Here is a 25,494-nt window from a genome sequence, read left to right on the forward strand (position 1 = left end):
GAAAGCCAATAAATGGAAGGGGGTGTCAGGAAAATATATTGTTACTCAAATGCAAATTCATGGAAGCTAAAATATCTAAACAGAAGGCTTCAAAACCCTCTCAGTTCATGAAACACCTCGAAACTGGGGTGGGGGAAAATCTAGGCACACCTTCCTCCTCCTTCTGCTGTATGTGTACACAGGAAAAAGTTTAAAATATTGATAGCTTTTTGGTATGACTGGAAAAGCCTTATACGCCAATGCAGTCAGCAAAATTGCAGCACATAACTTTCCCCCTCCAGCACACAAGCTAGTAGGTCTAAAATGTTGGGGGAAAGTCTAGCAAACATTGCCAGGTCTTTACCATGCTGTCCGGAGTCTCTGCTTTCTTAGGTTCTTTCCCCTTACAGAGGGCTTGCCTGTTTCGGTATCTGGCATCAGATGCAGTCTCCTCTCCAATGCAGAATTTTTCCATGTGCTTTTCTAGCAGCCGCCTGGAGCGGAACCCCATCCCGCAGTTGGCACAGTGGAAAGCCACCAGATCCGTCATCATGAGGAGTGACTGCTGCTGCTGTTCCACAAAGGGTGGTGTTTATTTGGAAGGCACTGGGCACTTGTTCTTCCTTGCAGGAAAGGACTGCAACAGCATATGGAGTTTCTATAGTTGCTATGCTGGTAACTGGCAGGTGGTGCTAGCCAGCCAAAATGATGCAGCAAAGTAGCCCAGAGTGATTGGAATAATCACCATGGCAGTAGCTACTGTTTATGTTTGCTGTTACCTAAGATCTGTTAAGGAGAGGAGATCTGTGTGTGCACCTGGTCTCTATTTGCTTTTTATATTTCTGACAGGGCCCTTTCTGTGATAGCACTCTGTAATATCTGGCCTGGATTGTGTGCTACTGCAAGCCTAATCCACAAGCACTTCAATAAAAATGTTTATGTACATATAGTCCATTCCTAACCATATGTACAAAGTGGAAAAAAGTTTATGACATGAAAAGGTGTAATAATAAAAAGGCCTAAAGTAAATGCAATACATAATATTAACCAAATCAGTAAGAGCTGTTACTGGGAAACTCTAAGTGCAATCTGAGAATCCAAGAAGGAGCTGAGTCTATAATACCTGGTTGGGGTGTCAGCCACCTCCCTGCATCAGTCACTAGAGGGGAGGGACAGTTAAGGAGAGTGTATCTTCTTAAAGCAATTCCATTCTTCTTCTTCTGTTGTTTATATGCAGGGCAATAAAGGCTGTCCCTACACTCCGGCATTCGTGCATACATGTGCGCCTTTGACTTGGAAAAGGTTCAGAAAGGGGCAACCTAAATGATAAATGGGATGGAGCAACTCACCTGGGAAGAAAGGTGGCACAGCATTTGGGACTTCTTAGTTTAAAGAAAAGGTGAGTAAGTGGTGACATAATAAAAGATTATAAAATTATGCATGGTATGGAGAAAAAGGATAAAGATTTTCTTCCTCTCTCATAATGCTAGAACTCATGGACATCCAATGAAGTTGAATGTTGGAAGATTTGGAACAGATAAAAGTAGTTTAAATATGCAGCACATATTTAAACTAAGGAACTTGCTCCCACAGGACGCATTGATGGCCACCAGCACAGGGAAAATGTATTTATGGGGAGTGTGATAACCCTAAAAGAAAGTGCAGAAACAGACACCAAGTACTGGTATCATAGAATCATAGAAATTGTAGAATTGGAAAGGACCCCCAAGGGCTATCTAGTCCAACCCCCTGCAATGCAGGAATCTCAACTAAAGCATCCATGACAGGTGGCCAGCCAGTGCTAAAAACCTCCAGTGAAGGACAGTCCACAACCTTCTCAGGGAGTCTGTTCCACTGTCAAACACCTCTTACTGTCAAAGTGCTTCTTGATGTTTAGTCAGAATCTGCTTTCATGTAACTTCAATCCATTGGTTCGGGTTGGCAACTTTGTTATTGCTGAATTTGAGACTAGAATTTGAAAAGAAAATTTGCTGGCAAATATATTTTTAGTATGAAATCCTCTTTTTGAGAAAGGGCATTTTTTTTCTTCCTTGGAGATGATAGATTGAAAAGAAACTAATCATTAGTGTGTTGTCATAGCCAAGTGTAGATTTTTATGGGGCCTTGCTACTTCCTGCGTGTTAGTTACATTGCTCACTACGTAATTATCCAGTGGTATCATTTTTCCAAGTACTATATGTAGAAAATTGAACCACCATTATGAACAAGACCCAACAAGTCTGTAGCAGCAAGGGAAGCCACTGACAGATATGGGCATCCAGCCGCTGCTGACGGCTTGGGTGAGGGCGGGGCGTAAAGCAGGAAGAGTTTGTGAGCTTATTTTGCATTTAGTCACAACCATAATGCAGTGCGCTGAATTAATTCTTTTATCTGTATTTTCTGTTTATTTCTGTTGTGAAATATTACATGTGCTGGTTCTGAAAGCAAGTAGAAATTCCGGAATATAACTCATTGTTGAAAAGCAAGATTTTAACCCTTGGTTTAAAGGAGTTGCTGTCACCTAAGAAGCAAGCGTGGTTACTCCAGCAAATCTACCACGGTGCTTAAGTTTATACTCTGGTTTCTCTTCAGATCGTATAAATCTTTCGCCTTTTACTAAAGATTTCCGTGGAGAGGAACAGTTATGAGTTTACAACTAATTTTTTGAGGCCCCGCTTCGGTGGGGCTACTTTTTTGCTGTTAAAAATAGATTTGAATGCTTACCAACTTCACAAAAATCCGGCATAAAACAGTGTTGTTAAAAGCATTATGCTGTTCGTTTCTTTTAATGCCGACCCATAGCGCAGTTTTATACGTGTTTAGGCGGAAGCAAGAATTTAAAAAGTCTGCTTATTTTGAAGTTACCGGTAATTACGATTTACTGTATATCAATGAATGAAGGACTGCCGGAAATGTAGCGTTCTGATCGCTAGCCCATCGGACTTGGGGAACCCTGTGCAAATGCCCCCTCCGCCACAAAACTCCCTCGGTGACATTGGGCTTGTGTCTCTCAGGCAGCCCATCTTATAAGGGTGTAAAGGGAATAAAAACGGGTGGCTGGGGGTCTGAGCTTGAAGGAAGAGAGGGATAAAATGCCATGAATACGATATGTGCATAATATTGAATTTTGGCAATCGTCACGAGATTCCCATAGATTCAAAAAAGGAAAAGTTGTATACCAAAAGGCAAAAATAAATGAATCGGGCAAAACGCAAAAAAGGTTGAAAACGGAAAAGTTAAAAATTACGAGATACCAATTAATCTGCACTAAAAGACCCCGTCATTCGTCTACCTATATAGCTGCTTCTCCATCACAAGAGAGGCCATTTCCCCTCCGCTCCTCCGGGTAGGCTCCATGTCATTAACTTTGGCTTGCACGTCATTTTCGGAAGTGTAAATCTCCAGAAAACATGGGGAAACAATTAGGGGGCGGGCGCCGCAAGTCGTGCTGGTAGATGTAGTTTTTTTGTAGGCATTTACGTCACCTGACAGACGTAGCTTCCCGGCAGGCTTTGCGGCGCGCCCCGTTCAAAACGGCGGCAGTTGATTCGCTGCTTCTTTTCGATACCGGTCTGTGAAGTGAGAAGTGCTCCTTTTTTTTGCTGACGCTAGAGAACCAGACTTTTCCAGTACTATGGACCCAAGCGTTTATGGATGCCTTGAGCCCGGGTCAGTGATTAATATTCAGCGTAGTAATGGTAAGTAAAGGAGTAGAGCCTGACAAAAATCGCGATCTGTTTAGGTGTGTCTTTTTCCTCTTGCCGTAGCCAAAGTTTTCAGCCTCTTCTGGGGCTTTGTAGAATTAATGCGCATGCGCTGCAGTTATCCTCGCCTTCCTTCTGGCGTGCGATGGAACTTACTGATAGGAAGGGACCCAGCATATAGCCAGATAGAGAAGCCCCTGCTTGGTTTTTATTTCATTATCCAGTACTTATCTCCCACCCTTCTTCCGTCATGGAAGCCAAGAAGGCGTTGCACGCTGTTCCCCGGTGGTCTCCCATCCTGGCACTGACCATCCACAGACTTGTTTAACAGCAACAAGGTTCCCTTATGCAGTAGAGCTGCCTCAGACGTTGCGTAGTTGAATACAAATCTGGTGAAATTCTTTCCCTCCCCGACACTCCAGTGCTAATAAGATGAGGCGTTTCCGTTAGTAATTTGAGTTCCAGGCTGTTAAGGGCTTTATAGGTGAATAACATAACTCTGAATTGTGCCTATAAGCTAACAAGCTGCTAATGCAGCTGTTCACAGGATCACTTTGCCTCAGTTTATAGTGAACAATTAGTTTTACGAAATGGTTTAATGACTTTTTCAAACAACTTTTTACATACAATTTTTCCATTTGAGGGCCACATTCCTTTCTGGGCAAATTTACAGGGGCCAGAGGCATGGGGATAGCCATGGTTTATGTTAGGGGGACAGACTTTCTGCGGGGGCAGAACTTTGGTTACCTAAGTATTTTTATTGATTTGCTTGTTTTTGGGGGGTGGAGGTGCAAACCTTGGCCACAGGCAAAAGTGGACAGATAAGAATTTGGAACCCTTTGTACAGTAGGCTATATTCCAGCCACACAAAAGCTAGAGGTTTGTCTATCCACACATGCTTTTCTGGATTGAAAGATTTGTGCAACAGTCATTACAGTATCACTTTCAAGGATACATTCCAGCCAGACAAAAGCACTCAAAGTGGGTACCAAACAGAGCCTGGGGAGAGTCCCAAGGGCTGGTTAGAGAAGCTAGGAGAATCACCTATGCCCCCCTTGGCTGGGGATTCCTCGCCTCTTCTGCAGACTCTTTTCTAAAATAAATTTTGACCTTTGGATATAAGAAGGCATATTCTGTTGGTAATGGTACTACCTGGAAACTATCAACAATAGCTAGCAGAGCTATAACTAACTGTGTTTTGGGGGAGGGGGTGCCAAAAAACTACTGAGCTTCTCTAGGAATAGTAGTAGGGCTGGGCCATATATTGATAACATCATCTAAAACTAGTTTGATGTTCATATTGTGATATTTGTTTCATAATTTTTCACCTGGCAATATATTGCGAATCATGATGTGTCTGTGTGTGCATTATGCAAAAATCATGATGCTGGAAGAACTGTGAAGCCAGTCAATGCCTCTACATAGCTCCATCCTTATTTCAGACATTGTGATGTATCATTATATCATCCCTACATCGTAGGCCATGTTAGTATGTAGAAAATGGTTTTGTCCAAGTTGGTGTTAAGCATAAGCAAACTTATTAAGACTGTCAAGGAAATGACCCAGGGAGAAGAGAAAGAATTACTGCAAAAAAATTATATTACCTAGAACTGTCTCTCAAAAGAGGGCAGCAAATCGTTACCTATGGTACTCCATTAATACTTTTCTGCTTAGAGTGGAAGCTCACAGATGTGTTTGTACTTTTGTGACAAGTTTCACATTGCATGTTTCGGATTAGTTGATATTTCAATGCATCTAGTTCCTCTGTGGTTCTCTGATTTGAGGAAACTAGCCTTTTTTGAAATGATTTCCCCCCTATTCAGGTGCAGTCCATGGTGCCACAATCAAGGCAGTGAGTCTGGAAAAAATGGTGGTATCTGTAGAATGGACAGAAAATAACACTGTCAAAGGGAAAGAGGTGAGAATTTGAAATATATCCCCATTCTTTACTTATGCAGTCAAGCAGCTGAGGCTAAGAGCAACCCTAACCCCTAGATATGCTGGCTGAAGGGAGTTAGGATGAGGTGGAGGTGCCTTTCCTCTGGTGAGCAAGGTGTCTAAGCTGCAGACCATAGCTATGGCCACAGAAAGCTCCACAGGTTGTTTAACTGCCAGAGAATAAGAAATAAAATTCCAGATTCTCCCTTCACTTGCCCTGCCCGCACGAGTTGGTAGACTTTAGAAGTGGCAGATTGTCCATCAATGCATTCCCTCTCCACTCCACCCTCCATTTAGGATTGGTAGTCCAATACATGTTTACATATAAGTCCTATTGAACATAATAGGGCCTATGAGCTATTGAGGTGCATACAATTCAGCAATGATTCTCCAGCAATACCAATTGCCTGTTGGCTCCTTTTAGACATATGGCTAGCCACTGGAAAACAGAATGCTGGGCTGGATTTGCCTTTGCTTTGATCCAGCAAGGCGCTTATGATTGAGTAGACATCATATAAACCATATATTTGGAAATCTTCAATAAATGTTGGTTTAAAACCTACCTCCTGCATCATACACGTGGTGCTTTTTTGTCCAGAATTAGTAAGAATTCCAACTCTAAAAACCCTTTTGCATGTCTTTGAATGGATATTTGTAGATATGCCAATTAAATAAATCATATCCTGCCTTTCCACCATATGATCCTCAAAAATAATTCCTTCTCTACCTCCAACTTGATTTTTTTTTTTCATTTACCATTCTTTTTCCTTGTGGGAGTCCCACCTAAACTGCACAGTGTGGTTTTCTAGGATAGTGCTTGACTGACTTTTTTTTTTTAAATTGAATTTTATAATTCATCTGCGTCTGTAAAATGTATTATGCAAAGCAAGAGTGCATTCTGGGATCTTACCAATTAAGATGTTGCTGTATTAAGTGATCTTGATGTGTATTATTAAGAACATAATATCTATTATGTTGGATGAAGTGAAGGACTAACATTCTCTATAAAAATTATCCAGTAGATCATGGCCTACCTTCAGCCTACCCTGATAAATGGTGTATAATGCAGAAATGGTCCTAAAAATAATGACACCCTTTTGCTTAGAAAGTTGTATCATATAGGCTGCAAAACTAATTTACTCATTTGGGAGTAAGTTGTGAATATATTGAGCTCAGTAGAGCCTAGCTTTTGAGTAAACATGACTATGATCAGGCTGAATGTTAGCCAATAAGTGTATATACTAAACACCTACTCAGAGCTTTTTTTGTTAACCACAAAACAAACTCTTGTTGTGTTAAATGAATAAGGCAACATTTCCCAACATGGTGTGATATGTGTAGAAGCTGAATAGTTGATCTGGAGACTTCAAATTCATACTTCCTACCTGCTCTATGGGTGCCTCTGTAGCTCAGGAAAATGACTGTTAGAATATTGCAGCACTAGCAATAGGATTATGATGTCATTCTTAAGGTAAAGCAGATGGGCTGTGGCGCATGACTTATTCACTCTACCTCTGCACATTCACAAAGCTAAGAGGGAGAAATCAGTTGCATAGCCTAACTGATTAGTTTTAGATTAGTAAACACTTCATTTTTTGGAATGACAGTCTAAGAATTTGTTTCAGTAAGTAATATTTGCTTTACAAATACTAGGAGCTTACAGCGGAAATCAAGGAATGACTGGGATGTACTAAGATTAGCTACTAGAGATTAAAGCATTTGTAGCAAATGGGCTTTGCTGGTGTCTTGTGAAATAAGAGCCTCCTGGAACACTATATTGGTGGGCAACTTGTTTTATATATCAATTTATGAGAGCTGTGAATTCATTGCTTTAAACTGGTCATGCCAAACAAATTGCTGACTGGTGGTCCTGGTGCTTAGGCATGTGGTAGATTGCTTAACACATACCCTTAAGGCTGATGATTAATTATGTGGTAAATGGCTCATCCTGTGTTTTGTGTCTGTTTTCCCTTTGCAGATTGACCTTGATGATGTGGTAGCAATAAATCCAGAGCTGTTTACATCTCCAGTTGTTGCTGCTGCGAAAGAAAGCCATCATGCCCAGGAGAATGTAACCACACAGGTAGGTTATCCTGGAGTTTTTCCTTTGATTCTTGCCAAGCAGCAAGAATCTGAACTTACTGAATTTTAAAGATGGGTTGAAACTTCATGAGTTGTTTTTATATCTTTTAATATTTTACTATTTCATGCTTGCCTCTATATTGATTTGAGGTCTCAAGATATGGATTAACAATGCAAAAGAAGTTTACGTCTTTCAGCATTTTCAATTCTTTTTTTTTTTAAAGTATACAAACAGCATCTCTATTCATGTACTTTCCTGGGGATAATTTCTGATTCCCCCCCCCCCAATGTCTTTATTCTATTATCCTCTAAAAGTGCTAATTGAAGCTTTTCGGCATCCATGTTTTAATAGCAGTTATATCACCTGAACAGTGGTGCTGGGGGGAAGAAGTATGGCCAAACTCTCTTGTGATGGAGGAGCAAGACATTGGGTAGAGGAGCCCTAGGGATACGGATATGCACACTGCCTCAGAGGACTAGGAATGAGGCAATGACAATTGAAAGGGAAAATCTGATGGGCAAAGGAGAGAGATGGTGGGGCAATATGTAGAAAGAGTATTTTGGACAGAGTGTTAGCTTAGGCAAATGGCGAGACGTAAAGCTAATGGAACCATGTCCAAAAGCACATGGGGCTTCTGTGTCAGATAATTGCCAAGAGGGAGGAAATTGTAGGACCTGCAGCTTTTCCTGAAGGCCTGGGTTTGAAAATACTGGTTTTTCTTTTGTTCTTGGACATACAGAAGCCCCTGCTCTCCACTGCTTTGTAGGACTGCCCTACCTGAAGCTTTCTACCACTGTCCAAATTGCCTTTTCCCATGCACTTGTTGCTCTATTGTCATGATCTTGGATGATTTGCCCTTTCACTTCACTATGGCTTATGTGCAGTCAATTTCTGCAGCTTACCCTGTGCACATTATCATATAGTCCAGGGGTAGGGGATTTTTGGGTGAGTGGTCCATTCTGACAGATGGGAAGGGTTGCACAGCTGTCAATCACTTGACATCATATAATGTCAGGTGATTTAAATATAAGCCTCCGGAGCAGGTACAGGCTTGATGCTCGCGCTTGTTGTTGTTTAGTCGTGTCCAACTCTTCGTGACTCATGGACCAGAGCACACCGGGCACTCCTGTCTTCCACTGCCTCCCACAGTTTGGTCAAACTCATGTTGGTAGCTTCGAGAACGCTGTCCAACCATCTCGTCCTCTGTCGTACCCTTTTCCTAGTGCCCTCCTTGTTAGGAAAATACAGCAGCAAAGGCTTGTCTATTATGTTAGCACTGCTAGTGCAAGGATTTCCACTTGCACAATGGAACTGTCCCTCGTTTTCCTCCCCTCTGCTCTCTCTCCCTGAGCCCATGTCGAGGGTTTGGGGGAACCCCCAGAGCTGATTGCAGGAGGTGCATAGGGAGAGGAGAGAGAAGGGACATTTGTTGCACAGCCAAAAGCCCCTGCACTAATGGAACTGTTCTGTTGGATGCTGCATGTAATAAGTTTCTTTTTAAGACCACATTTGAGTTCTTGGGTCTCTGCTAGAAGTGTATCATTATACAGAGAAACATGTGGTTTTCAATTTTTCTGGTGTTCGCCTTTGTTGGTAGCAAGTTCATCCAAATATATTTTTCAAGCAGTCCTTTAGATCATAGTCATGATCGTAAAATGCTTAATCAAATTCTTATTTTCTCTGCACCCTTAAGACTAGATTCTTTGGCTGCAAATACTTGAGGTTGACTCATCTGATACTATAGTGAGCTGCTTTGAGCTCAGCTTGGTTGCTGGAAAAGCAGCATACAGATATAAAACCAAGTTCTGCATTCTGATTTGATAGTTTTTTCTTGCATCGGTCACCTACAGGGAAATCATTATACCTACCTAGTGAGATAGCAGATAGGGCCAGTTAATATAAATGAGGCAGAACAATGTCTTTTAAAACTTAATCCTGTCAAAACTTCACCATCAATAAATTAACCATTTCTTCTGCAATTTTATAGTGGTTATTTCCCTAATAATCTCTGAGTTTGATGACTTTCTTTTTTAAAGTAGCATTCAGTACCCCTCCTAGCATACATGTTAAAATCTTGCTATCCATATTTAATAGAAGGCAGTATTATACAGCAGAAACATCATCTGGTTTGGGAATTGAACTTAACTTTTGCTTCATTCATAGGAATGGTCGGGTGAGAAAAGTGTGGTTGTATTCAAGTACAGTACTGTATCTCCTTTCATAAATGGAAGGGGCTGATATCCAGCAGTACCTATTGGCAAAACAGTATAGTAGTGCTTTTCACTAATTCCCACTTCTTGTTTCTGTACTACCTACCACCCTATTTTGAAAGGTCCCCCCAACTCTCTGGTACATCTTTACAGCAGGTTGCAGAGGCAGGGAAGGAATTTGTATAAATCTCCCTCCCACCCCCTTCAGCAGGAGCACCAAGCATATGAAAACAAATCAGTCAAATAAAGTGTTGGTGGTTCTTTAGATATGTTATAAAACAGGCCAAACGGTTTTAAGCATTTGCCAAACTATTTGTAATGACAATTAGGGAATTTTATGAAGATAAAAATGAAAATGGATTTCTTCACTGTAACAAAGCCCTATTTTATTTTCAGTTAGATTCTTTGTGTACCTGGTTTCTTATGGTATCATAAGCATGGTTTGCACATGTTCCTTTGCCAGTGTATCCCTCTTCTCAAGAGCTAATTTTCAGCTAGCTGTTGTTTACATCCCCATGTAGGAAGGGAAATATAAGCCTTTTGAATTGTCTTATGTTGCCAGATAACTATAATTGCATTATTAACTAATCAGAAGCTAAATTCCTGTGGGAGGCATTTGATGTTTGATAAACATTGCTAGTAGTTTTCCAATGACATTCAAGTTAACAGTTAAAAATCCATTGAAATATTTAGTTGTAATCTACTCTCAATCTGCCTGGCTCAAATTAGCCAATTTGGTTGTCCTAAAATTCTTTTTGATTCATATTTTGGGGAATACACAGAAATTAATAGAACATCTAAAATTTTCTGAGTTTTGTAATTTTTAGATTATGTATTTCTATGTTCTCTACAATATTTGTAAGTTGGCAGTTAGCAATTCTCATTAAAACAATTCCATTAATATTCCAAATTTATTATGTTGCAAAGTGGGGTCTGTGCTAATATTCAGTAGACTACAATACTTTTTTTTTTACTTCAGAGGCAAACCCGCAGAACAACACTCTCAAAAATTCCTGCTCCGAAAGAAGGTAAAAACAAATTTATTTGCTTTGAGATATTATGAATAGTTTTAGCCCTCTATTGGAAAAGAACTCTTTACGCTGCATCTGATTTTGAAGCAATTTTGTCTCAGATTTACTTGGTGACTGGGAATTGGAAGACATATGAGTCCTAGTAAATGTATTACAGAGCCTGATTCTCCCCTCACTTCTTATTTTTGGACGTTCTATATAGCCACTGTCACCTGTAGCTTTGACCCTGCAGGTCTATCCTGTGCTTATGCCTCTTCTCCCTCAGCTGCCCATACAGAAGTGTCATGATACATGCTTAATATTAATAAGGACCCACTCTCTATATTGCAGTGGTGTATTTTTTGTACTTGTAAGTTTTTAAAACAGGTTTTAATTTTGTACTTTGACTTATTGTAATCTGCCCTGGGACCATAGGGTGAAGGGCAGGTAGGTAATAAATTAAAATAATACTAATGGTTGTTCATCCCAAAGCATTTATTAGAACTTAAAAAAAATAAAAGTTTGGTTACTCTGTATCACAACAACTATATGTTCCGGAGGCGGTTCCTTTTCTGAATTATGTTCAGGAAATAAATCTTAGCAGTATCTTGTTGCCTCTATATTGCTCATCAATTCTGTGGTAATACTCCCTCACCTTTCCATTTTTGAAGTCCTTTATTCTAATTTAGGTTTTAGAAACATGTCTTTCTGAATACCTTATTAAAATTGCATAGTTTTCCTTCTCCTACATAGGCTACCTTCCCAGGTTGATGAGCCACATCTGCCCCTCCAAGTAAAACTTAGTTAAATACCACCCTTATACTGTTCTCTGGGGTTGTATTCAACTAATAGGATCTGTTAGTCGTGGCATTTAATTTCATTGGGTGTACTCCAAGTAAAAGTTAGTTAAATACAGCCTTTAAACTGGGTTTTACCAAACTGACCTCTAGTAGTTCCCAAATGCTTGCTGAAGTTGTATTGTACTGCTTTGTGCACACACAAAAATACGCAAACATTTTTGGAGTCAATTTTGCTGAATATTATTAAGTTGGTAATTGATGGCACTTTCCCCTTGCTTCCTTAGTACTGCGATCGCAAGCTAGCAAGATGTCTGTCATAGCAGAAACTCAGAACAGCCCTCTGGAAAACGATATGGAGGTGGAATTGCCTGCTCCTGTACGAACACGAAGTCACTCTGCTCTTCCTGGTGAGTAGGAATAAGTACAATACATTATGATTTTGCATTTGTATCGCACAAGTGTTCACGGGTAGGGCAGCTCTCCCCTCTATGCATAAAAGGACCTTGTAAATTTACAAACCCTCACTATTTCTTGTGTTGCCTTGAGTAATGCTTTTAACCACTGATTTCCCGTCTCAACAGTTGTACGAACTCGATCTAGGGTCAGCTATTCTACTGATCGATGCAATGTACAACCAAATGGCAATGAAATGACAGAAGACACTCCACAGACTTTGAGAATGGTCTCTGCTGCAATTCAAGGTAGGAATATAGTTCCCAGCTTGCTTCATGGCTCTTTAAATCAATATCTTCAATAGCTTTGTTTAGTCTGGTAGAGAGCTTTGTGCTACCATCTTAATGGAGGATTGAATATAGTTGAGGATGGACACTAAAGCTTAGGTTGAACTGGTCTTCAGTCTTGAATCCAAGCTTAAATAAAAGCTTAGTTCCTGAACACAGGAAGTAGTGTTTCAAGTGTATTTTGGCATTTACAGAGAGCTCACTATCACCACAAGTTTCCATGCATCTAGCATTGGCAGGAAGGGCTTCCAGCCAAAGTGGATGACTTCCAAGGAAACGTGAAGAACCTAAACACTCCTGTTGTCTTAAATATCACCTATGACTGTAGAAATGTACGCAACAATAAAATGATACATCTCCTGATTTTTATTTTTGTTTTAAGACTTCCTGTGGGAGATTTCTGGACAGAAGATCAGTTTTTTTATGTAGGCCATTTCATTTCAGTAGCAGTAATAACATTCTTGCTTCTTCTAGCTCGTAGGAAATCTAACATTGTAAAAGAGATGGACAAAATGAAAAATAAGAGGGAAGAGAAAAGGGCCCAGTTCTCTGAAATAAGAAATAAGCGGGCACAGGTAAGAATGTGACACTTGCCTGTGAAACATTCTGCAGGATGTTTCATTCAATAGCTGTATCTTGGGTGCCATGCAGAGCATGGATATTCATCATTGTTCTCTATGTAATCTGACTAAAATAAGCAATTTAGCTTTTCTCATTGCATGGAATGAAATTAGTTCTGGTTTCTCAAAGTTCAAAGCAATTAGCATACCAAACTGAGTTCTAGATTTTTATTCCTAGTTCTAGTTTTGAAAGGTCCTTATGGCAGACACATTACAGAAAACTGCCTGGGCAGTTTCTCTAAAACCTGTCTAAGAAAAATCAATAGTTGCTTGCCATACTTTAAGTATATCAAGGCTACAATTAGACCAACGTAATGGAGAGCAGCTAGTTGGAACTTAAGAGTTCAAGGAATCTCATTTAGAACTGGAAGGGGGGGGGAAAGCTTTATAAAAATGTATAGTAGTGAAGCTTTAATAACAGTGGATGAAAGCATAAAGTGAAACTTTTGCCCCAAGGAAGACCTTTCCTACTCTCTGTACTTTATTTCTTAATTGGTAGTGTTGCACATTCTTAGGAAGAAAAGTTGCATAATTTTCTCTATAGCAAGATTGTAAGTTAATTACTACTTTGTCTTACAGGAATATGACAGTAGTTGTCCAAACTGGGATTTTGCACGGATGGTCAAGGAATATAGAGCCAATATTGTTTGTCAGTCGATATCAATGAATGACCCCGTAAGTAAATACTTGCAACTAACTAGCCACATTTCCCCCTCCAAGTGTCTTCTTATTTAGTATTCATCTTCAAATAAACACAATTATTGGTGTACATTTGCTATATTTTAAGGAGGTAACAAATACTTTATGAACATCAAGATCTAGGAAACTGAAGTAAACTATTAAAGAATGGGACTCCACTTGAACTCTCAATGTATTATCTGGGATTATCAAAGTAATCTTGCTCATTTATTGATTGTATGTCCTGAAGAATTTTAAAATGGTGTCAAAGAATGTGCATTGAACATTAAACAGAGATCTAGTGCTCAATGAACTAGGTAGGCTGTTGGATCATACTGTGACCTGGCAAATTATTAAAATTTTCACAAGTGATAACCACTCAAGGGAGCGGAACAGCTATCATTGGGCTAAAGTTCCATTAAGCATGTGACTTCTAGAAGGTCACACTGACTTTCTCTACTTGCCTGCTTTGTCTAGACAAGTCATATAAATGATATCTATTTTTCATCAACCTGGTATATTTTTATCACATACAATGTTGATAAATGTGGTTGTAGGCCTCCAAGAACACATGGTGATTTGTGGAATGATTGTTGTTGTTGTTGTTAAGTTAAATGATAATAAATAGACATTTGGAACATCGTGGGGGGGTTGTAAAATAACAAAAATAAACTTTGCATGAATCAATGTTTATGACTAATATATATATTGCAAATAAAGAAAAACACAATGGAAAAAGATTTTTTAAAATTTTCATGACTGAGTTCAGTACAGGGTTTTGAAAAATGCTTTGTTGGGGCCATAGTTGTTTTGTAGTATTTCACATTAACATTATTTGCATATATGCATAACTATCTCTATAAGAAAACTGCACATGACAGCTGGTGCCATTCTACATAGGAATGGGAGCTTTGTTGGCTATATGACTTACTGAAAAAAGGCTAATATTGTCAGTGATGTTACAAGTCTTCATAACTGCAGCAAAAACTCTTACTTCTTAAAACTTTCTTATGCTAGGGAATTGCATAATATTGTTGGGTGTTGCAGAGTATCCCATCATCACCTTCTCTGATACAGCTTAGTGAATAAAGATACCAAAGAGCTGGTCTTAATGTGAAATTTTCTTTCCTTTTTTAAAGATAGAAGAACATAGAATTTGCGTCTGTGTGAGGAAACGACCCTTAAATAAACAAGGTAAAGTGGCATCTGTGGAGTTTAGCAATTGACAGGTTGGTCCAACACTGTTCTTTATGCTGGATTCTGTGGAGTATGTCAGTGCCGAAATTATGGCAGGTTTCTGTCAGTTGGAACTTTGTTAGTGCTGAAAATGGTTGTCTTTTAAAAACAGCGTCATGTATTTTGCTCCAACGAGGGAGGAATAAGATACCAGAAGACCTCTTTAGCAAACCTCTAGCAGGATGCTTGTACAGTTTGTCAACTCCCTCTAATGTTTAATTCTTTCAATTAACATTTTACTACCTCAGTGCTTCCCTTGTGCTGCTCATCGCCTATTAAAAATCCCATGCCAAATTGTTCAACCTTTGCTTTCCTGCTCAGGTTGTCAGTTCCACAAAACACTGCAAATCAGTAGGGTTCAACTTTATAGTGTGAACTACTTTTGTTTCCTAAACAGAACTTGGGAAGAAAGAGTGTGATATAATTACTGTTGCCAGCAAGAACAGCATCCTAGTGCATGAACCAAAGGTGAAGGTGGATCTGACGAAATACCTTGAAAACCAAGCTTTTCGATTTGACTTCTCGTTTGATGAAAAAGCTTCCAATGAAATGGTTTATTGGTAATGCATGTCTTTCCTTTCAATGGCAGTGAATGAAGAGTACAGAGTTGTGATACTTGGCAAATGGGACAGTAGACGTGGAGGGCCAGTTCACATGTGAAGCTTCTTTCATGCAGCTGTCAAAGATTTTAACCCATACAGGCACTCCAGGCAGCAGATGCCACTTCAAAAAACGTTATTGCTCTTGTATAAGCTCATATCTGTGCATCATTTATATGCTGGCACTGCATGCACGGAGGTTGCTAGGTGGGAGATCCTTACTTGGGGAATCTGCTGCATGGAGCTCCTTCATGGGTAAGGGGCATGTGATGGGCTTGGGAGGCGGTGAATCTGAAGCAGCACTGGAAATCTGACATTCTGCAATAATTCCTCCTGAGGAACCAGAAAAATTCCACACTAAAGATCAATTAATACATTGCACAAAATCACAGTTTGTTGTTAGGCAAAATAACTGGAAATCCTTGATACTTGAGAAATAAAACATATTAACTATCTTTCCCAAATCTGTTCGTTCTCAGTGTTGGGAGCAGAAACTTTATCCCCCTTAGTATCTAAACATCAGTCTTTGTGGTATACAGGGAAGTCCTTTACAGCAAAGGTGATGAAGTTTCTCTGGCCAGTAGGCTAGATCTTTTTCTCCCCACCCCTGGTGAGCCAAATTTGATGTCACTATGATGTTGGTTGATTCTTTGCTATGAAATCTGGATTGTTGGGACTGTTTGAAAGCCCCTTTGCATTGCATGTTTGAAAAGCTGTGTGGGACTGTTTGCAAAAGGGCTTTCAAATAGGTTCTGCTGCTCTTGGAGCCAAACCAGAAGTTCAAAGTGTAGCACTGGGAGGGAGAAGCAGTTTCCATTTACGATGCTGCTAAAATGGAACAATTGAGAGTTCACTTGAAGCTCCCAATTGTTATTTTGAAGCTCTGCCTTTACCTGCCATCATGCATGGCATTGGGTGCAGGGTGGGCAAGACTTGCCCAGAATGGGCTCACAGGCCAAGTGTGTTCTGCAGGTCAGAGGTTCCCCATCCCTACTTATGGAAGTACTTGAGATGAGAAGGTTTTCCTAAGACTTCTAAGGCAGAGGTGCAAGCTTGAGGGGCAGAACCCCTGTGCCTCACTCTTCAGCTCTAATGGGATTGTTCCTGTCCCCAGGGAGTAGACATAATCCTTTCTGCTAGCACTACAGCTATATCCCACTTTTAATTTGTTTAAAAAAGGTCACACAGCAGTTTACAAAAAATGATATAAAACACAAAATCAGATGAATAGAATAACGGTACTGCTAATCAGCCCTCATCAATTTACCAATGCAGCAGTAGCATGATAATACACAGTAGCAAAGGGTTCAGAAACCCAAGAACTTCTGATTGCCCCTTCTAAAGCAACATTATATCTTGAGTGGTGAAAGTGTAGAATGGTAGCTCTTGAGCCTAGTAGAACCTCTCTTATTCAGCCTGCAATGCTGTTGTGATCAAGCAAATTTCTAGACTTCTGATCTTGTCAGTAGTTGAGTTATTAAGTTGTATTGAGGTTATTTTAGTGGGTGCTCTTGTAAATGGTTTTATGGGGATTTGAGTTTTGAGAATTCACTTGTACGGTGTAATTTCACTCATTCATTAATATTTTGCATTTTCCTGTTATGGTTTGACCAGGTTCACTGCTAGACCACTTGTGCAGACCATATTTGAGGGAGGGAAAGCTACATGTTTTGCCTATGGTCAGACTGGAAGTGGAAAAACCCATGTAAGTGTTTTGTTCTTGAGGGATGTGTGTATGTGTTGCAGGATATTAATGAACATTTTCACTCTGACTTAGCTTGGTGAACTTAAGGCCCTATCACAGCATTCATCTATATAGTCATAGCTGCTGTAATTACGTGGCTTTTAAATGAGCTTTTGGGCATGGGCTGCTGTTGCATGATCCTGCAGAGACTGAATTCCACTGCTTTTAAACATTGATTTTCTGTGCTTGCAAATACTGTAATCAAAGTTGCAGGAAATAGATTCCGTTATAACTGCTGAGAACCTGTCTCTTAATATATTTTCTCTTTCTAGACTATGGGAGGTGACTTCTCTGGGAAAGTTCAGAAGGCCTCTAAAGGAATATATGCTTTTGCATGTATGTACCATTTTCATTTGAATTTTATTTAAACAGTTGGAAACATAAGGAAAAATAGATTGTAATATGCAAGGTCTGTGTGAAGCCTGCTCTTCCAATTTAACTTCTGGTTAAATGGTATACATTAAGTACTAATGTCCACAGCAAATGCTTTAGATAACCACTTTATAAGCTGTAAAAGAACTTCTAGAAAGGACCCCAAAGCACATAGAGCTCTTGATAATTGTCCTGTAAATGTCTTTCCCTTACCAGCACAGGATGTCTTCCTTCTTCAGAACCAGCCAAGATACAAGGCTCTAGGTCTGGAAGTGTACGTGACTTTCTTTGAAATATATAATGGAAAGGTGAGGCCATGTGTTTTTTAAATATTCTTCATATCTCCTGAGATCTGAGAGTGCTGGAGATGAGTTGGTATCTTCTATATATAATCTGGTGATGGCAGGGAGTATTAGACTAACATCCCCCTTCTGCAGCTGGGGTAGCCTAGCAGTGCTGAGAGGTGTCTTCTCATTATAAGCCATTTTAGACTTTTTAGGGTTACAGCTTTGTTACAGTTTGTATAATCTTAAACACTGCTAAATGGAAATCTTTGAAACATTTTAAGAGCAGAGCACTTCACTACATTGCATGGTCTTGCACTGGGAATTAATGTTCACTTGGGTGAATCAAATAAGTCATCTTAACCTGAGAAGAGGCAGTGGCGTAGCGTGGGGGGTGCAGGGGTGGCGGACCGCACCGGGCGCAACATCTGGGGTTAGGGCAAATCCATGGGTTAGGGGGCGCAAATCCACGGGTTAGGGGGCGCAAATCCACGGGTTAGGGGGCGCAAATTACTTGCCTTGCCCCGGGTGCTGACAACCCACGCTACGCCACTGAGAAGAGGGAGTCCTTTTGAGAATGAGATGTGATATACCCACTGCTCTTGAGGCTACACCACAAGCTACATAAAGAAAATATGACCATCCCCAGTTAGGAGGTGAACATTCTTATGAAAATGCAGGCTCTTGGGAGAGAGGTTTGAACTCCTCTTAAGCCACTCCTCAGTTTGCATGTGTTAGTTTCTTGCTTTTAATACCTAGTCCAGACTACATTCATGGGAAATGTGGTGTCATTGAATCTTTGTGGTGCTTGGCATAAGGTTCCTAGCCATGGGGAGTTTGCAGTGACATTCCAGTCCATTATGCATAAATATATTGTACCCTTCTTTATTGGAAAGCTTTATGTTGAGGCTTTCAGGAGGATTTTAAAAATATGTGAGACATTTTGAAGAGGCTTTCTCAAATACTACACTTCTAGCACCTGATCTTTCTGCAACTTTTTGTACTTCCCTCTTTTCCAATCCAGCTATTTGATCTCTTAAACAAAAAAGCAAAGCTGCGAGTGCTGGAGGATGGCAAACAGCAGGTTCAGGTCGTTGGCCTGCAAGAAATGCAAGTGAACTGTGCTGAGGATGTTATCCGGATGATTGAGATAGGCAGTGCCTGCAGGTTGGTTGTGCTGCATGCTTAATATTAATGCAGGATGTAGATCTGACCATTTATCATGTCCCCCTTAACTCTTAGGGAAAAGGAGCAGTTGACAAGATATAATCGGTTTTACCTTTACTTAGAAGACAATTTGCAAGAAAGGGTGGGGACTATCCATAGTCTTAGTCTTCTGGTGGTAAAACAAGAAGAGCTGTATAGGAACCTAAATTTTGCACCAGTAAAACTGAACTTGCATGTTCTAAATAACCTGCTTTTATTATAAACTCACTATTTTTCTCCAGTCTTTGAAACCTTAGGGGTTTTTTATTGCTACAAAAAGCAATTCCTAGAGAAAGAGATTCATAGATGTGGAGAGTTTGGAGAAAGTGACTGGGGACTGTGAAGGGAGAGTCATTCATGTCACCAGAACACCAAAACACTGAACAACTACTACTACTACTACTACTACTACTACTACTACTTAAAATTTGTATACTGTCCTTCATTGGCAAATCTCAGGGTGGTTCACAACATAAAAATACAATATTAAAGCACAAAATACATCATAAGAACAAGAACAAAAATCAACCAACCAATAGGCAAAAATCAACCAATGGAGACATTAGGCGTTGTCTCCAACCTTTTTGGGCTCCAGGGCATACGTACAAATCTAAAACTCCTGAAGACATCACAGAAGAAAAACTGGTAATGCTCAGACTCTTCTTCCATCAAATAAAAATCAGGCAACCTCCCCAAAACACTCTCCCACTAGGGAGGGGTAGAGGGGCTTGGTGGACACCAAGTGGGATGGATGTCTGCCATAATTCATATGGGTGCCTGGTTGGAGACCCCATGCTTAGATCTATGCAGATAGTGCAAAGGCTAGTATCCTTTTAATATATTAAATTCACATTAGACTTGGAAGTAGAAGCATTAATTGGAACATAACAGATAAGGTACAGACAACACAAGTTATACTGACATATTCTGAGGCGAAGATACGGAACAGTTGGTATATAATTATATTTCATACCCATGATCTAATGAACACTATTATCTCCGTTGTAGGACATCCGGGCATACATTTGCAAACGCCAGCTCCTCGCGTTCCCATGCTTGTTTTCAAATTATTCTGCGTAGAAAACGAAAACTTCATGGCAAGTTCTCCTTAGTGGACTTGGCTGGGAATGAAAGAGGTGCTGATACCTCCAGCAATGATCGGCAGACACGGTTGGAAGCAGCAGAAATAAACAAGAGCTTGCTAGCACTGAAGGTACAGTGTAACTCCATGGCACAGGCAATAAGAGTTTGTGGCAGTTTTAGACGAGCAGAATAGACAGCTGATGGCATAAATCCAGGACTGGGCTACTTACTACCAGCCTCTTTGGCACTGTTTATTTGCCTGTTCAGTTCTGCAGACTTGGACAAACCGACTCAAGATGTATGGAGACAGATTTGCAACTCTTATTATAGAAGACACTTGCTAAATCAGTTATGACAAAGCTGTTTGGGGAGCTTGTAGAATAGCCACTGAAGAATGAGAGGACTAGGAATAATTTGTGAAAAGGAGCTCAGCAACATTCAGCATGGAAAGCTGTAATAGAAACTCACCAGGAGCCTGAGCATTGCAACTGACTTGCATAGACAGATACCAAAATGCCAAACTGCAGTGTCTATATTGGCTACCGCTATCTGGAAGTTAAATTAAAATGACTCTTGAACCTCCTTCCAATTCTAACTCTATAAAAGTTTGATTTGATCAAGGGGTTCAAAAAAGATTAGAAGCTATTTGTGATTTTTCCTGAAGATAAGTTAGTTTTCAATAAACATCCTGTTGGCATTTTAGTAGAAAGTTTAAAGAGTTTGGCTGCAACTAGGCGGATGGTATTGTAGTGTAGTCTAGGGCAGTGCGATAAATTGTCATACCGGTGAATAGTCAAATATGACTATTTCTCCTCCTATCCCCAGGAATGTATCCGCGCTCTAGGCCAGAATAAACAACACACACCTTTTCGGGAGAGCAAACTTACCCAAGTACTGAGGGATTCCTTCATTGGAGCAAATTCCAGAACCTGTATGGTAAGTTAAATAGCTGGCCTTGTGATTATAGAACTTGCTGAAGCTACCACTTGATTTTATCTTATTCTGTTTCTAGTAACAAGTAAAATAGCTATGCCAGTGTATCTTAAGAAAATTATACCCAGTTCTTGATTTATGCAGAAAGCCAAAACAAGCTTCCTGATCAAATATTTTGTTGCACTGGTTCATGAGCCGGTATGTTGCAATCTAGAGCAAAGCTTATCAACATACAGATGTTAAAATTGCTCTCCTTCAGGGTCATAGTTGCATTAAGGTGACAACCTGAACATGTTTGCTTGGAAAAAGCCTATAGATTTCTGTGGAGTCTAAATTCCAAGTAAATACGATGAAGGTGCAAGAAAACTTAAGGTGCTTCATTGTTGATGGGATCAGTGAAGCAGAACTGCTGGGACAGCATTGCAGGCTGGATGGATGTGAGTGACTGTAATTGTATAGAAAGTAAGAGATGAATACAGGTGGCTAATTATTTTATTTGCTTTCAGATTGCAATGATCTCCCCAGGCATGAATTCCTGTGAATATACCCTAAATACCTTGCGGTATGCTGATAGGTGAGTGATTTCTGGACTTACAAATCTCATCCTTAATACTGGGGTAAATTGTTGGTCATACAAGTGATCTTAGTCATGATGTATTTGTGGAAGGAAAAACTGTTTTAGAATTGCAGTTTTCAAATGGCTTCAGGCTTTCACTTTAAGGGTGGGATTCATCTAACAAGCACCACCAGTGGAAGCCCTGCACATGAGCTTCAGCTTGTGCAATGGGGTGTTCCCCCTGTCCTCCCCTCTGTGGCCCCCAATCAATTAGCTTGTGGGGGTTGGGAGAACCTCCAGAACAGGGTGTGGGGGGACGGGGTATTGTTCTGTCTAGCAAGCTGGAATGCTTGCGCAGACAGAATGACTGGAAGAGTTCCACCCTCAGGCTTCACCTGTGTTGTATACAGGCCATTAAGTGCTTTACCAAGGCTGGATTCTTCCCTTCTGTTCTCAGAGTGAAGGAGCTCCCTCACAATGGAACAGCTGGAGAAGCACAGAACTGCATGGAAACTGAAAATGAAGAGGTGGATATCAGTGAGGAAGAATCGGCCCACCTTCATGAGGTTTGCATGTGCTGAACGGGAGGGCAATCTGTTTGGCGAGTAGAGCTTAGTGAGGCTGTGCTAATACTTTCTCTTGTCAAAACAACAGCTTTCTGATGATGAGCTGTCTCATCTGTCCAGTTTCCGTGAGGCTGTCACCCGGATAAGTGAGCTTGAGGAGAAGGCAATAGAGGAGCTTAAGGATGTCAGGGAGGTATGTATTGGTGGGTAGTGCACCAAATCTTCTTGATAGTCTCTGGGTTCAAGTGGCTTTTACTGTTGAAGAACTGAAATTGTGATGGTGAAATGATGCTTATCCTAGATCAAGGATCATGCAACAAGATTTCAGTGCAAATTTTAAGCCAATATTTCCAGTAACATGAGTTTGTTCCATAATTGTAAGAGAAACTCCTAACTTTCCTCACCTTTTGTACTCAGAAAATGAACGACTGCAACTGTCTCCTGGATATTGCAGAACAACCAGAATATGACCTGGAGGCATTTGTGTATCAAGCCCAGTGCTTCGTAAATGAAGGATCCAAAAATTTCCTCCGCCTGAAAGGTACTGGAGGGTGCTGTATTTCACTAACACACTGCAGGAAGTAGCATAGAAATTAAAATGCTTGGTGCTTTTGGGAGTTGGCTTTTCAACTTCCCTGTGACAGGATGTTCAGCTATGCTACAAAAACTGCCATAGAATATAGAAGCAATGCAGTTGCTATCCAAAATTGCTTGCCACATAAGATGATGGAGGCTGGGGAGAGGTATAAGGCTTTACCATGATTAGTGGTAAGGAAAGGAGAAGGTAAAATTTAATCATTACAGACAACCAGTGATATGAGGAATAAAGATCCACATGGAGTTAGTTGGAAGTCACTTTTTTCTTTTCTTTTTTCCGATTGTAGTTTGTTATTATGTTTATATCCTTGTAATTTTGTTTTTGTGTTTTCTTCTGTTTTGTATTATTTGTTTGTTTTATTCAATGTTTGTTTGTATGATGTATAAGTATAAAAAAGAAAAAGAATAGTAGAAAGATAAAATAGAGATGGCCTTCTGCCAAACTGTTTGCATGAGAGACGGGTATAGGAATGGAAATTTCAGGTAGAGTTTAGGTTACTATTGCATTGTGCCTGCCTCCCTTACAAAAGATTAGCTGCGTGTATTAATTGATTTTAACTCTGGACTTAAAACCATGTCATGTTGACTCAAGCTCCGCAAAACTTCAAAAATTCAAAGCTAAGTTTAGTGCCTTTAACAGACATGCCCAGTGATCAACAATAATGTGCAGTGTAATAAATTATGCTTTCTTACAACTTGCCGTTTGCGCACCTCTATACTGTACTTTCTTTCCGCTTTGATAAGGAGCTTTGTCATGCTAAAGTGTAGAGTTGGTGGGCAATACCGTGGGTTGACTATTGGACTGGTTAAACACATGTTGTGTGATTCCCAGGAATACATTGCCACAGGCTGGAAGAGAATCACCACTGTTCTCTTAGTGCACATCCTTGGAGAGGAAGGGGGGGTCAGTATGGAGCTGCTTAATTCTGAAATGCTGTCGTTGTAAGAGAAATGTTCAGTGTGGGGCGTGGAATGTAAGAGGTTGCACTGTTACTGAGTGAGGCAGTTGCACTCGGGTGGGTTCATGCATTGCTGTGGAGTGTTTCTCAGTTTTCCAAATGTGCCTGTGGGGCCCCAAAATGTTGATAACCCCTACATTGTACTGTGATGTTCCAGGACTAGGCATTTTACAAAGCATTCACTAGGTGGCTCTCTTTGCAAACATTACAATCCTGAGGCAAAAAAATTAGTTTCACTTTTGTTTTCAGTCATACATAATGCTATTTTGCCACAAGATATTTTTCATATACTTGAATGGGACAAGACAGCAGTGGCTGACAGCAAGTCCTGGAGAGACTGGCTGCACAATCTGAATTCCAAATAGGAACTCCATAGTGCTGCTGATCCCTGCCCAAAACAGGACTTGCTGTAAGCTCCAATCAGCTGATTGACAATTAGAGCAAGGCCTTTGGGTATTGTTCTTTGCAGCCCAGTTTTGAAGTGGGGTGTCAGGTGATTGACATCTGGGCCTCGCCCTCTTGTCAAAATGGTTTGTTCTGGTAAGGGAACTCAGGCTCTTGCCTGCTGGCTGGATTCTGTTGCTGCCACCAGAGTGGTCAGAAAGAAAGAAATGGAGTGTCTAGATGTGTGTTTCTTTTTTTGTTTTCTGGATGCCCTCCAAAGGGGTCTCATGCTGACGTCTATCTTCTCTGTCTTCCTCTTCCATAGACACTCTGGAAGAACTAACCCTTGCCATGCAGATGGAAGAACAAGCCAGCAAGCATCTGAATAAGCGGCCACTTCAGTAGTTACCCACTTGTTAAATGAATTTCTTCCCTCTCTATTTGTCTGTCACTTCTTTGGTTTGCTGTTAACTGTATTTAAAATGCTAGCAGAAGGTTCATCCTATCTTGTGTGAGGGTTCCCTGTTTTGGGGAGAGGGTGCTATCCTTTATGCAGGTGAAGGAAAGTACTCTGCCAGAATGTGATGTTTCTGGGACCATTGCTCCTCTTCACAACTGAAGGCTAAGAAGAAGAGTTGCTTTGGTGTCTCTTGGTAAGCTTGTACATTTTTCTAGTGTAAATAAAGTATTTCACTAAATACTTTTGAAATGTTAACATTGAATGCAATCCAGTGAATCTTGAACTGGTTTTGCTGTTTGAGACTTTTTAAAATATAAATAATCAGTAATTGAAGCAGTTTATAAATAAATATTTCTGAATGCATCAAGTCCTGTATTGTGAGGGGTTTGAAGTGTGTTCTGCAGGTCTTCTGCTATTCTTGGAAGCCACTTGTATATGTTGGATTTGTATGCACATCTGGCTTGGAGAGCAACAACTTGGTAAGGACAGCTTGCTTACTTTCAACCTTATCTATTACATCTAGAAGAGAATTTGAGATTTGTCGGTAAGACTGGTTATAAACATATTTTACTTAGAAATACTATGGGAGGAGTTCAGCATTGTGCTGTTATGTTTGTTCAGTCATTGCAAACATTTCCGCTTGCCAGGTAGACCAGTTTCCCATCTTCCTATTAACATGACTTGTTGCACTAGCACAACTATTTAGCTGAATCTGGCCTTTTATCTTGGTTTTCAACTGGTTTTGTTTCAGAG

The 25,494-nt window shown here is 40.2% G+C and overlaps 2 protein-coding genes across 4 annotated transcripts in view; one reads left to right on the forward strand and one right to left on the reverse strand.

Annotated features, from left to right (window-relative positions):
• CCDC17 (coiled-coil domain containing 17) overlaps nt 1-5,528 on the reverse strand; it is a 30,753-nt gene extending 25,225 nt beyond the window's left edge. The window contains exons 1-2 of the mRNA XM_083619815.1: nt 5,288-5,528; nt 344-550 (exon numbers count right to left, since the gene is read on the reverse strand). Coding sequence (XP_083475941.1) covers nt 344-532 — 189 coding nt within the window. The 5' untranslated portion in view covers nt 533-550; nt 5,288-5,528. The remainder of the gene's footprint in view (nt 1-343; nt 551-5,287) is intronic.
• KIF2C (kinesin family member 2C) lies at nt 3,544-24,721 on the forward strand. Of its 3 annotated transcripts, XM_083619850.1 has the most exons (21): nt 3,544-3,677; nt 5,507-5,601; nt 7,600-7,704; nt 10,894-10,942; nt 12,009-12,131; nt 12,306-12,425; nt 12,939-13,039; nt 13,664-13,759; nt 14,902-14,956; nt 15,396-15,558; nt 17,212-17,302; nt 17,614-17,677; nt 17,930-18,021; nt 19,022-19,164; nt 20,212-20,416; nt 21,112-21,222; nt 21,726-21,793; nt 22,233-22,341; nt 22,430-22,534; nt 22,759-22,882; nt 24,607-24,721. In XM_083619850.1, the coding sequence occupies exons 1-21, from the start codon at nt 3,614-3,616 to the stop codon at nt 24,684-24,686; spliced, it is 2,163 nt and encodes a 720-aa protein (XP_083475976.1). In that variant the 5' UTR covers nt 3,544-3,613; the 3' UTR covers nt 24,687-24,721. The 3 variants fall into 3 exon arrangements, with proteins under 3 accessions (XP_083475976.1, XP_083475977.1, XP_083475978.1); XM_083619851.1 differs by lacking the exons at nt 3,544-3,677; nt 5,507-5,601 and adding an exon at nt 7,090-7,245; XM_083619852.1 differs by lacking the exons at nt 3,544-3,677; nt 5,507-5,601 and adding an exon at nt 7,314-7,401.
• The last annotated feature ends 773 nt before the right edge of the window (nt 24,722-25,494 follow it).

Source organism: Podarcis filfolensis, assembly GCF_964270895.1.
Source record: "Podarcis filfolensis genome assembly, chromosome: 6".
Classification (NCBI taxonomy): domain Eukaryota; kingdom Metazoa; phylum Chordata; class Lepidosauria; order Squamata; family Lacertidae; genus Podarcis; species Podarcis filfolensis.